This window comes from Pristiophorus japonicus, chromosome 8 (assembly GCF_044704955.1).
Source record: "Pristiophorus japonicus isolate sPriJap1 chromosome 8, sPriJap1.hap1, whole genome shotgun sequence".
In the NCBI taxonomy this organism is placed as follows: Eukaryota; Metazoa; Chordata; class Chondrichthyes; family Pristiophoridae; genus Pristiophorus; species Pristiophorus japonicus.
The window spans coordinates 10,501,488-10,514,586 of record NC_091984.1 but is presented as its reverse complement, the minus strand read 5'-3'; the positions used below and the strand labels follow the sequence as shown (position 1 = coordinate 10,514,586).

The 13,099-nt window shown below is 41.4% G+C and overlaps 1 protein-coding gene across 2 annotated transcripts in view; it reads left to right on the top strand.

Annotated features, from left to right (window-relative positions):
• The window catches only part of LOC139268411 (cAMP-dependent protein kinase catalytic subunit beta), a 185,281-nt gene extending 172,703 nt beyond the window's left edge, over window positions 1–12,578 (top strand). Inside the window, exons 6-10 of one of the 2 annotated variants that reach the window (XM_070886509.1) lie at window positions 1,429–1,555; window positions 3,248–3,343; window positions 3,750–3,872; window positions 6,755–6,919; window positions 9,898–12,578. In XM_070886509.1, coding sequence (XP_070742610.1) covers window positions 1,429–1,555; window positions 3,248–3,343; window positions 3,750–3,872; window positions 6,755–6,919; window positions 9,898–10,023 — 637 coding nt within the window. In that variant the 3' untranslated portion in view covers window positions 10,024–12,578. The remainder of the gene's footprint in view (window positions 1–1,428; window positions 1,556–3,247; window positions 3,344–3,749; window positions 3,873–6,754; window positions 6,920–9,897) is intronic. The other variant, XM_070886510.1, reaches the window with a different exon arrangement.
• Window positions 12,579–13,099: the final 521 nt, after the last annotated feature.

Genomic DNA, 13,099 nt, shown 5'->3' with positions numbered 1-13,099 from the left:
CCTCTGCACCTCAGCATGTTGTAATTTCTCCCCATTCAAATAATATTCCCTTTTACTGTTTTTTTTTCCCAAATTGGATGACCTCACACTTTCTGACATTGTATTCCATCTGCCAAACCTTAGCCCATTCGCTTAACCTGTCTAAATCTCTTTGCAGCATCTAAATCTCCTTGTAGCTGATGCCAACCCCCAGTTCCTTGCCCAATTACCGCATTCACTTTCCAAGCTTGAACAATGGTTATTTGATTACAGCTGATAATTTACCGAGATTTCACGTAACTTCTCCATACGTGAGGTCTCCACCATGGATGACTGGATAATAATCAGCATTAGGAAGTCTGGCTGATTTTACTCTTCCCTAGTTTGGAAAAGCTAAATCGGCCAGTTGTCGTTCCTCCCCCCCGACTGCCATCCCAATTAAACACCTAACCTGACATTCGGTCAGAGATGATACTGTTCCATATGGCTCGAAGCTGTGCGTTATAGTGCGTTTTGCTATTGAACCATGTCGGTTACATTTTTATTACACCACAAAGTAGTGAGGTTTGGGATGCTTTTACAATTGTCGCACATACAATTCTAGGTTTTGACATGAAGCTTCGTGTTTGAGAGCAGATATTTCCACTATTCCACTTGCAGGAGGGTTGGTAACCAGAGGCCACGGATTTAAACTAATTGGCTGAAGAACGAGAGGGGAGATGAGGAAAATTTTCAACGCAGCAAGTTATGATCTGGAACGCACTGCCTGAAAGGGTGGTGGAAGCAGATTCAATAATAACTTTCAAAAGGGAATTCGATATATACTTGAAAAAGAAAAGTTAGCAAGGATATGGGGAAAGAGCAGGGGCATGTGACTAATTAAATAGCTCTTTCAAAGAGCCGTCAGAAGGACAATGGGCTGAATAGTCTCCTGTGCTGTATGATTCTGGCTTTCCTTGTCAGTCCTGGATATCTAAGAAAACTATAGTATCTCCACTGTATTTGTAATTGGTTTTGCTTGATCTAGCTGAGATCAAGACCGCCTTAATGCTGCACGACGAGGTGAATTTATGTTATGATCCGAGAGCTTTTAAACAACTAAATGTAGGCATTTTCCAAAAATGCAGTAAATAACTGCAAATGCTTTGATCTTCATGTAAATAATCATGTAAATAAAGAGCGTTGGCAAACCAGTCTCACCCACCCCTTCCCTCAACGACTATCTGTCCAACCTGTGACAGAGTCTGTGGCTCTCGTATTGGACTGTTCAGCCACCAAAGAACTCACTTCAGGAGTGGAAGCAAGTCTTCCTCGATTCCGAGGGGCTGCCTATGATGACAAATAATTAGTAAATGTGTGTATGGCACTTTTTGGCATTGACCTAATTGATTTATTAGATTTTTCTGTTAAATTAATCACTGAATATTATAATTGTTTTTCCTTTTGTAGTGAACCTCATGCACGGTTTTATGCAGCTCAGATAGTCCTGACCTTTGAGTACCTCCATTCGCTAGACCTCATCTACAGAGACCTGAAGCCTGAAAACCTTTTAATTGACCAACAAGGGTATATCCAGGTATGGTGCTTGTAGTAAGAATTAGTTTCTGAAATTTTTGTAATTTCTGTGAAGCTCAAATTGGCAAACTTTCATAGTTATCGCTGATCATCTGCGCATTAACAAATTTTAAAGACAAGGAAAGAACTTTTACATTGAGATTTTCTGTACTTCCAACTTATCAGTTTTCTTTTTCTAAAGCTAATTTAATGTATTTTATTGCAGTGCGAGCTCAGCCAGCCACAGGCCACTATAGCAGCCTCGGTACTTCCCTCCCCCAACCTCCTCGAGGGAAGAGTTTTTAGTGAGCCTGTCTCTGCACAGTTTATTATTGGGAGTGTGTGAAAGCTCTGTTACAGTATCTGCTGACTCTAAAATAAAATGGCAACCCTGACTTGAGAGATGATTTAAAACAATGTTTTTATAAAAACAATTTTTTATAAAATTTATAACGGCAGAGTTGGCCTTGGTCAGTTGATACATACAAACTTTTTTAAATAAATAAGTATAGTGTTTACATACAGATTTCAATTCTAAATGTAATATAAAAAACTTCAAAGTTAAACATTAACGTACAAGGGTGATCGAAAGTTTTGCCAACAAGTGTGTACAGACACACAAGATTTTTGTATGTATATTTATGTCTATATTGATGCATTTTTAATTCTACAAATTTATGGCAAGGTAACGCCTTTTCATGACTTGGAAATAAATTTATCCAGTTAAGTTGGAAAATTGCTTTAACAGAACCAAAGTAAAGTTAGAATTTTATCACACAGATAAATCTACAAACAGAAACTAGAAAAACACAGACCGTGTGCGTCTTGTGATGCTGAATAAGCACTGCACTATATTACGATATTTAGTTACCAGTTTTTTGGGGGTTTCACAATGCTGATTTATTTATATCATGGGTATAAACTCGGACAGTGGCTTTTGTCCCTGAGACAATGACTAAATGCACCAAATATTTAAGCCGTAAAGTAAAACTGAAGTTCCACCTGATGGCCTTTTGTGCTGTGCCGCGCCGAGCCAAATTAAGCCCACAAATCTCGACTTCAATCAGATTTTATGATTTCTCTTCCTAGGAACGAGAGTTGTGCACCATCTTATTTCTCTTCCTGTCCTTAATGCCCCACACCCGCACCCCTCCTTTTCTGAATGACTGGCTGATGCTGGGATACCTTTATGGGATTTTTACCAGTGTTTTGAGGATCCCATTCCACTTCATTTCCACTCTTCTGTGAAATGTATGCGTACAGTAGCCTAGTGGTTGTGGTACTGGACTAGCAATCCACATGTTGAGTTCAAATCCCACCATGGCAAGCTGGAAAATTGAACTTATTAAAAATCTGATGATTAGCGGGCTGCAGCAGATAAAATAACCATAAAAGCTGCCGGATTGTCGTTTTTAAAAACCCAACTCGTTCACGAATGTTCTCAGGAAAGGAAACATGCTGCCCCTACCTGGTCTGGACGATTATGTGACTCTTAACGCCCTCAGGATAACTAAGAATGGGCTTGCCAGCGGCATCCACAAAAAAGAAAGCTTTGTCGATAATATGCAAATGACCTGCTATTCCCCAATATTTTGTGTGATTGTTGCTGTTTTTATGTTGCTTACACCTTTTGTTTAAAAAAAAAAACTAGGTTGAAAAGAGAGAAGCAGCTTGTTTCAGAACAGAAGTTAAACAATTTAATGTTAATTTGTAGGTCACAGATTTTGGTTTCGCAAAAAGGGTAAAGGGCAGAACTTGGACACTTTGTGGAACTCCAGAATACTTGGCTCCAGAGATTATTCTCAGCAAGGTAAGCACGAGACAGGAATGGACCTCCGAGTAAACAAGAAACCTGCCTTTCAGTATTGCCATTCACATTGGATTATAACGTTGTAACTTGCGTACATAACAGCCACTGAATTTCAAAAGTAATTGCTTGTGAAACACTTGGAGTAATTTCTGAGATGTGATAAGGCTCTACATAAATTCAAATATTTCTTTTATAAGCTTCCATTCAGCTGGGTGTATTTTCCTGCTCGGGAATTTTTCATCACTTAAACAGGAAACTTTGCCACCGTGTAATCTGTGGTTGTTTTTCAAAGTCAAACACGAATAGAAAAGTTCCAACTTTTATCTTTTTGAGGAAATGAAATTGGTGCTATCGACTGCATTCTTTTTATAGAATGCTTGAATGTATATGTGTGTTCATTTTGTAGGGCTACAACAAAGCAGTGGATTGGTGGGCGCTGGGAGTTCTAATCTATGAAATGGCAGCTGGATACCCTCCATTCTTTGCAGACCAGCCTATACAGATCTATGAAAAGATTGTCTCTGGAAAGGTGAAGTGTGATCATAACAATTTTGTTCAAGAATGCATATTTTGTTCATGATTGTTACAATTCTCCCATTCTGTGCTTTGTTGGGTTGAAAGGGATTTGTCTATGGGTGTTCATGTATCACCTCATTCTTTAGTGTCCCTACCTGCTGCACCAGTTGTTAAACTTCAGAGGTCTTCTCTTCCCTCCAGTGGTTGACTGAGTATATTGCAGCGGATGCAACAATTGGCTGTAATGAGGAAAAATCTTCCCACTTCTTATGGATGTTCAATGATTCTTGCAGGAAGGTGTTGAGGTGAAGTAAGCTTCTTGCTCTTCCCACAGCTGCCAGTGATTGTTTGTCAACACTCAACAACAACTTGTATTTATATAGCACCTTTAAAGTAGAAAAACGTCCCACGGTGCTTCACAATTTGACACTGAGACACATAAGGGAATATTGGGGCAGATGACCATAAGCTTGGTCAAAGAGGTATGTTTGAAGGAGTGCCTTAAAGAAGGAAAGTGAGGCGGAGAAGTTTAGGAAGGGAATTCCAGACCTCAGGGCCTTGGCAGCTGAAGGCATGACTACCAGTGGAGGAGCGATTTAAAATCGGGCATGCTCAAGGCCAGAATTGAAGGAGTGCAGATATCTCTGCTGGTTGTAGGGCTGGAGGAAATTGCAGAGATAGAGAGGGGGGGGCGAGGTCATGGAGTAATTTGAAAACCAGAATGAGAAATTTAAAATCGAGGTGTTGCTTAACCGGGAGCCAATGTCGGTCAGAGAGCATGGGGTGATGGCTGAATGGGACTTGGTGCGAGATAGGACACGGGCAGCAGAGTTTTGGATAACCTCAAGTTTATGGAGGGTAGAATGTGGGAGGCCAGTCAGGAGTGCATTGGAATAGTCAAGTCTAGAGGCAACAAAGACACGGATGAGGGTTTCAGCAGCAGAGTTGAGACAGCGGCAGAGTTGGGCGATGTTACGGAGGTGGAAATAAGCGCGTATCTGTGGATGGAAGCTCATCTTGGAGTCAGATGTGTCACCAAGGTTGCGATTAGTCTGGTTCAGCCTCAGACAGCTGTGGAGAAAGGGATGGTTTCGGTGGCAAGGGAGGCGAGTTTCTGGTAGGGACCGAAAACAATGGCTTCAGTCTTAATATTTTTGGAGGAAATTTCTGCTCATCCGGTACTGGATGCTGGACAAGCAAGTCTAACAACTTGGAGACAGTGGAGGGGGTCGGGAGAAGTGGTGGAGAGGTAGAGCTGGGTGTCATCAGCGTACATGTGGAAACTGATGCTGTACTTTCAGATGATGTCACCGAAGGGCAGCATGTAGATGAGAAATGGGAAGGGGGCTAAGGATAGATTCTTGGGGACTCCAGAGGTAACTGCAGCAGCGAAGACTCACTGTCCAGCCTTGCACATTTAAAAAAAAAAGTTTACTTGGCTACTGGGAGAGGAAGTTGTGCCCCTCCATCCCAAAATTTGCCAACTGTTGCACCCACTGTCCCATACCCACAGAGGTTAGTTAATTCACCTTGGACCAGAGGTTGAACTGGGGTTCTTTCAGAAATTGACATGGATGGAACAAAGATGATTGTGTTCACAAAATTGTAAGAAGTGACTTAACCGCTTCAATAACTTAAGAGTTTCACTAAACTTGGAAAATTATTTTCTCCTGTTAACATTAATCCCTTTTATAAATTGGTTTCCCAAGAATCACTGTTTTGAGACTGTGTATAACAAGCTCATTACTTCTAAAAAGAACTTGCTCAGTGCAATTTCCATTCTGGAGTCCTGATGACCTACCATTGGTTATAGTTTTTCTCTTTTGAAAGATGTTTTGGCTTTCACCGAAGAGGAAAAAAACGCAGTCCCTGGGCACACTGGGTTTCTCTTTGAGCCGATGCAGCTGTGAGGTGTTTTTGGATGCAATTATACTCCTTTTGCATCATTCTAAAGTAGTTTCCACCTCTCACTAATGCAAAAGTGAAGGTATAACTCTGGAGTTGGGCCCTACCCAGACTGTAGTGGGGTGATAGAAGTGCTCCCAGCCCCCAAGGTTTCAAACCATGTGGAATACAATTCCAACGCGATGTCAAAGCAATTTTATAAAGTGCTGAGGTCTATTGAATGCCAGCTTGGTGTTACCTCTGGCTTAGAAGTTAGTGTGATCAAACCCCACTGCACAACATCATTGCACTACCGAAAGAGTGTGATGCATTGTCCCAGGAGCTGTCTTTCAGATGGAATATGAAACTGGGCCCCTGCATCTGCCTGTTCAAGTGGACATAAAATATCCCATGGCACTATTTAAAGAGGAGTAGGAGAATTTTTCTGGTGTCTTGAAGAAATACCATCTAAATGGATCAATAGGTCATTTGCTGTTTGTTAATTGCTGCTATATTTGCCCATAGAAACAGCAACTGCACATTAATTCATCTGAAGTGCTTTGAGACATCCAGAAATCTTGGAATCTCGATCACAGCTAGACAGTTTAACCAAAGTACTGCACATTGATAGTATGGTTACTGATCTGAGACGAGTGCTACAGTGTAACGACACCCTCTGTTCATGTTTCACTACACTTGCTGTTACTGGGAGTCTCTACTGCCACCTATGGGTGGAGAGCAAAAGGCACACCTAGAACAAAGCCTTGTATACTGGAGGCAAGGCAAGGTTACTTGACAACCCAGGATGCAAATTTCTAAAGTACACTGTCCCAGCTGGATTTTTCCAATGTGAGATGGCAGCTTTTCCTCTGTGTGGAAGTTGAACATCTCTGAATCATTGAAAAAAACAATGTAGTTGGTAACCTAAAATTCTAAAGTGTTGGTGAGATCTGCTATTTAAATGTGTTTAGGCCCCTAAGCTCAAAAGACTGACATGCTTCCTTATTTCAGGTACGGTTCCCTTCTCACTTCAGTTCAGACCTCAAAGACCTGCTGCGGAATTTGCTTCAGGTAGATCTGACCAAACGATACGGGAATCTCAAAAATGGTGTGAATGACATTAAGAACCATAAGTGGTTTGCCACTACAGATTGGATTGCCATTTACCAGAGGAAGGTACGTGCTTTGTTCCAATCTTTAAATGAGTAATGTTTTGAAATTATTTACAAGATTGGAAAATCTAGCAGAAGATACTTGGATAATAATGAGAATTTTACCTTAATTCTCATGCTGTATCCTGCCTCATTAAAGATAGTTTACAAGTAAGCGGCCTTGCCTTTTCCAGTGACCTATTGAGTAGTCCCATGTATTTCTGTTTTAAGCTTCTCTTGTCTTCACACTGGGACCTTGCCTCCATATGGTCCTCGTGCCAACCCCTGGGGAACACCACAGTATACCTTCCTCCAGTCCGAAAAACAACTTTTCACCGCTACTCTCTGTTTCCTGTCACTTAGCCAATTTCGTATCAATTCTGCCACTGTCCCTTTTATTCCATGGGCTTCAACTTTGCTGGCAAACCTATTATGTGGCACTTTATCAAATACCTTTTACAAGTCAATGTACACCACGTCAACCCTGTCTGTTACCTCATTCATAAACTCGATCAAGTTAGTTAAACACAGTTTGCCTTTATCAAATCTGTGCTGGCTTTACTTAATTAATCCATACTTGTCCAAGTGACTGTTAATTTTGTCCCTTATTATCGTTATCTAAAGCTTCCCCACTACCGAGGTTAAACTGACTAGGTTTATCCTTGCACCCTTTTTTGAACAAAGTCCTCTGGCACCTAAAAATTATTTCATGTTGGCAAGTTCTAACTCTTAGATTTACAGGAAAGCTTTTACTGTTGCTGAAAGTTGCAATTGTTTCCTGCCCTTTGACCCATGTCTGTGCATCAAACAAATTCTTAAAGTTCCAAGAAGTGCTTTTGTGTCAAAGCTGGGTATTGTAAAATTCAGATGACTGCCAAAGTGATGTTTGGTGTACTGCAGACCACCAAAAGCTCAGGCAGCAGACTTTTATTCCCAGCGCCACTCCATTGCGATATGGTCACCATCAATGTTACATCTTGCATTAGTCATCATCTATTTCAAAGTACAAGCAGATTGCAAATGGCTTGAAGGCATTCTAGTCTAAATCTGGAGTGTAGATTTCTACACTGAATGGCTAAATGTGGCGGGGATAGAAACTGGCAGACAGCCCAAACCCATTTCACTTGGGACTCCTGGCAGTCAAGAAACCAATCCCAAGAATCGGGGGGGAATCATGAGCTCATCGCAGAAAAGGTCAGGCATTTCATCATTGATTACTTGATCTGATTCCACAAGGAACTCTCAACTCAATTTCACCAACTTCTAGCTGCTTTAGTGTTATTTTAATTTGGAGTCCAGAAACCAGCACCCAGCGTTTATCCCCTTCATTCAGTGTCCTGACCTCCATTGACGAGACTTGTGGATCCAGTTTTACCTAGGTCTGCAAGTCTGTTGTGTGGGCCATGGAAAACAGATTTAACAGTATATGCTGGGAGCCAGCTCCTGCCTACTGGGATCTCCAAATCTGAGTTTTGAAAAACATTGTAAAAGTTGCTTCTGGTTCGTTTGCTTGTTCCCTGAACTGCAGCAAAGGCCAGGAAGTGCGTGACCTTTTGTACAACACACTTGATTCCCTCTCTTTCCGATCACTAGGATTTGTCTCCCTTGACTGTTATTGGGATTCTTAAGTGGAATGGGTTTGGACTCTTGGGTAGACACCAAGTCGCTGGAGAAGTACCACCAACGATGTCTCCAAGATCCTACAGATCCTCTGGGAGGACAGATGCGCCAACATCTCCAGCATCGAAGCACTGACCACACTTGATCATCTCCGCTGGGCAGGCCACATAGTTTGCATGCCAGGCACGAGACTCTCAAAGCAAGCGCTCTACTCTGAACTCCATCACGGCAAATGAGCCAAAGCCTCCCTCATAAAGTGCAACATCCCCACTGACACCTGGGAGGCCCTAAGTGGAGGAAGCGCATCCGGGAGGGCGCTGAGCACCTCGAGTCTCGTCGCCGAGAGCATGCAGAAATCAAGCGCCGGCAGCAGAAAGAGCGTGCGGCAAACCAGTCCCACCCACCCCTTCCCTCAACGGCTGTCTGTCCCACCTGTGACACAGACTGTGGTTCTTGTATTGGACTGCACAGCCACCTAAGAACTCATTTAAGAGTGGAAGGAAGTCTTCCTCGATTCCAATGGACTACCTATGATGGGTTTGGACTCTCTCAGTCCACAGAATGCAGCTGTCCATAATTTGAGAGAATTCAGGGAATCGGTCTGAGCCACAATTATGTAGCTGGTACAGGAAATGCAAATGTTACTTCACGTAAATGGACTGTTCTGATGTGTGCTGTTGAGGCATGTTGTTTGGAGCAGAATGGAAGGAACTTCAACTGCATATAATCCAAGTTATAACCTGAGAATTTAGGCACTGTATATAAAACTGGTGTTAACTAAAGTTCTCCTTTTGGTGATCTTTTCATTCCTGATTTTAAACAATGCAGTTGGTGAGTGTTTTAGTATTTGCTTTTCAGCTCGACAGTTGTTTGAAGGACATTTGCTTGGTGATTGCAGTGGGTTCACATCTTAAAGGGGTACGGTAGCATAGCGGTTATGTTCCTCGACTAGTAATCCAGAGACCTGGACTAATATTCTGGTGCAAATCCCATCACAACAGCTGGGGAATTTAAATTAATTAAAATAAATTTAGAGTAAAATATCTAGTATGGTGGTGACCATGAAACTACCAGATTGTCGTTAAAAACCCATCTGGTTCACTAAAGTTCTTTTGGGGAAGGAAATCTGCCGACTGGCTTATGTGACTCCAGACCTACAGAAATGTGGTTGACTCTTAACTGCCCTCTGAAATGGCCTAGCAAGTTCAAGAAGGCAGCTCACCACCACCTTCTCGTGGGCAATTAGGGAGAGGCATTAAATGTCAGTGATGCCCGTGAATGAATAACAAAAAACACGTGCCACAATGGAACTGATGTCCTGCAAAGATCATTTTCAGTGACTTTTGTCTGTCTGTTCCTCTTACACTTTGATATTGTTTTCAGGTGGAAGCTCCATTCATACCAAAGTGCAGAGGCCCAGGCGACACCAGCAATTTCGATGATTATGAAGAGGAGGACATCCGTGTCTCTTTAACCGAAAAATGTGCTAAAGAATTTGCTGATTTTTAGAGAGAAAGAGACCGTCAGGGCTTGTATTGGGATCTTTGTACTCTGCTAACAGATGGGGTGGAGCTGAAACCATCTTATTCGTCGAAACAATTACTTAGTTTCCTCATTCCACAAGGCTGAGATCCTTCTTGCCATAATTCATGTGTGCAGTTAGCACAGCCCTCATACACAGGCACATTTACGCAAAGCACTACCTGTGCTACGACACAAAAACAAGACCACTTTCTTATTGTTTCCTTCCTTCCTTCCTTCTTTCCTTCCTTTATGGTTCTACAGCAGTTGCCTTTGTGTCATGTAGTTTGTTTTACCCCTTTAAAAAAATGGCAATTTGCAGAGAGTGAAACATTTTGTTTTAAGTGTAAAGATAGAGCAAGTGTTTCAGGATTTTTTTGCACTTGGTGTGACTTAGCCCAAAGTGAAAGCTGAACGTTGCTTCTCGTGTTTGCCAGCCACAATTTCTGTCTGTCGTGTCTGAGAGGTCACAGTTGTAGAAACGTTACCTTGTAGAAATTCAGAATCGGACTCTTAGAACCTAGACAGCATTTTTGGCATCCTTTTTTTTTTTGGAAGTAGTACTTGTTTTCTGTGTATTTATATATAGACTGAACAAAAGCAAGTTCTCCTAGACATGACCAAAATGAAGTAGAATTGGTTGGAGCAAGGTATGCAGAGCCTTTGCCTTGAATACTCCTGTACTATCAAATTCAGCTGCCCGTCCCAGTATTTTGTATTCATCTGGGCAGGATCCAGGCCTAGCATAACCGGGTGCTGCAGTCTGCTAAACACCATCAGAGTGAAGCTGCCAGCCGGTAATCTTCAGACTAGCTTTGTCTCCCTATCATTTGTAGCTGTATTGCACCAGCATGTCAAAGCATAGTCAGTTTGTGGGGTTACTCTCCTGCACAATTCAAACTCCATTGTGTGTTCATTAGCAGATGATGGGGGAGGGGGTGGGGTGGGGTGGGGGGGGGGTGATGTTGGGTCCTGTTACAAGTGGTATACTTCAAAAGGAGAAAAAAAACAAAGCACCGTCAGATACTGTCAGGGAATGGAGACGTGGAATAGTTTTAATCGTGCCGATTTGACATCGGAAATCCTAAAAGGCGTGGTAAATGGTTTTACACACGGATTCAGTCGCTAGCTGTATACGTAGTGAGAAGGTGCACTATTTGCACGTGCAGTGGGGCTGCAGTCCTCAATTTTTGTTTAAGATGCTGCAAAAATAAAGGTGGTCACTGCCAGGATTGTGTTTGATTCTGAGGCACAGTGTTGTGATGCTAAAATTATGTTTGGGCAAATGCTAAAAGATTAATCACTCCATAACTCGCTTTTCAGACTCTTAATTTTTAGTGCTTTGGTTCATGCATTGCGAAATACTTAACACAGGTAACAACTGCCATGTTTCCACTATCTTTACCTTTTTTTTATATATATATATAAGTTTGTCTCCCTGGGAACAGAACGTAGAGTTTGCAGGTATTAGGCTCAGCTACTAGGTAGATGCATTGTCATATAATGACATAATCTGTTGCTACGGAAAAGGCTAGCGCTTTCACGTGCTAGCTGAAGCACTTTTCCTCATGTATCTCAGTGTTGTTAAATCATGGGTTATCGATTCAGTGGATCTGTACACGCTAACATTTTTTAACCAACTCATTTTAATCAAATTAGTTTTATTTGTACACTTATGGCACACAGTTTTGATCTCTCTTTCTCTCGCATATATATATATCTATATATATTTATATATTTATGTATGTATATGAAACAAACCTCTCTCGAACGGTTTAAATTGAAGTGGTTTCTTATGTACAGAAGCAGGCTGAATTCAGATTGGTTCAAATATATACAGGAAAGAAAAGCAATGAGTTTTAATAAATCACCTTGATTTGGCATAGAACCAGTGTATTTGCTTGTGTTAGCACTAAAGAAACATCGACACAATGTCCTCTTAACCTGAAGGGCACTCATGGAAGTAAGGCCTTTGTAGACATTTGCATTACCAGTATGAGCTGTAATATCAAACATTCTGTTTGTCGTCTTGGCTGTCAAAACATTTGCACAACAATGTCCATTATGAGGCTGACACTGACAGCAGTTTTTTCATCCACCCGTATTTACCTGTATGTGCAAGGGAAGTATAAGATACTTTGCTGTAGCAGATTTTATGTAACTAAAGAAATGTAAGGTCACATTAATAAATTTAAAAGTTCCTTTGTATGAAAAAGTTAAAATCTTTTGTATTTCATTTAGATTGAGGACATGCTGTTGTATGCTAGCTGTATGCGATAAATTCTACAGTAACTTTGTTGTCGTTTATGGACTTAAAGGTTTTAATAAACGCTGAAGATCACATTTCTGACTGGCTTATATGTTATTAAAGCTTTGACAATCTGATGCTGTATTTAAAGCGTTACACCCGTTGTAGGCCTCTGTTCTTAGGAAGAATTCTAAAATCGTATTGCCCAGAATGTTTTTTTGTTCATGTTTTCTTTGAAGGGAGCATGGTGTAAGTTTTTGTGTAATGCATCAGTTTTGACCAGTACTCTGTGGATGTACAGTGGACACCTGTTTACATCAGCTCCAGTTTACTATTTATATAAAAAAATTAAGAGATCACTGTGTCGCTCTATTTATGGATAATCCAAGAAAAATGAGACTCGGCTTGATATTGTGAGGGGGCCCTACCAGACTCCTACATGGTGCAAGTTTTTCTGACTGGTTTTCCTTCAGTTCTTTAACCAATTTCTCACAACTTTTGTGCACCTTCCATAGATGTGAAAGAGTTCTGCATAGTGGATTTTCTTTTCTTCACAATTCTTCCACCTCCTTACCCCTCCGGAGATGTTGAGTCCTTCCTTCCTGGCGTATGATCCCGTGTATGTTGGCTGCCTCTGTAATTATTCCTGCGAGACCCTTGATGGTGATTGTAAAGATTGTTAAACTGAACCTTGACTGAGAGTCTGGACAGAGTAGATGTTCCCATTGGCGGAAGGGTTGAGAACCGGAGGGCACTGATTGAAGGTGATTGGCTGAAGAACCAAAGGCGACATAAGAAAAAACCTTTTATATGCAG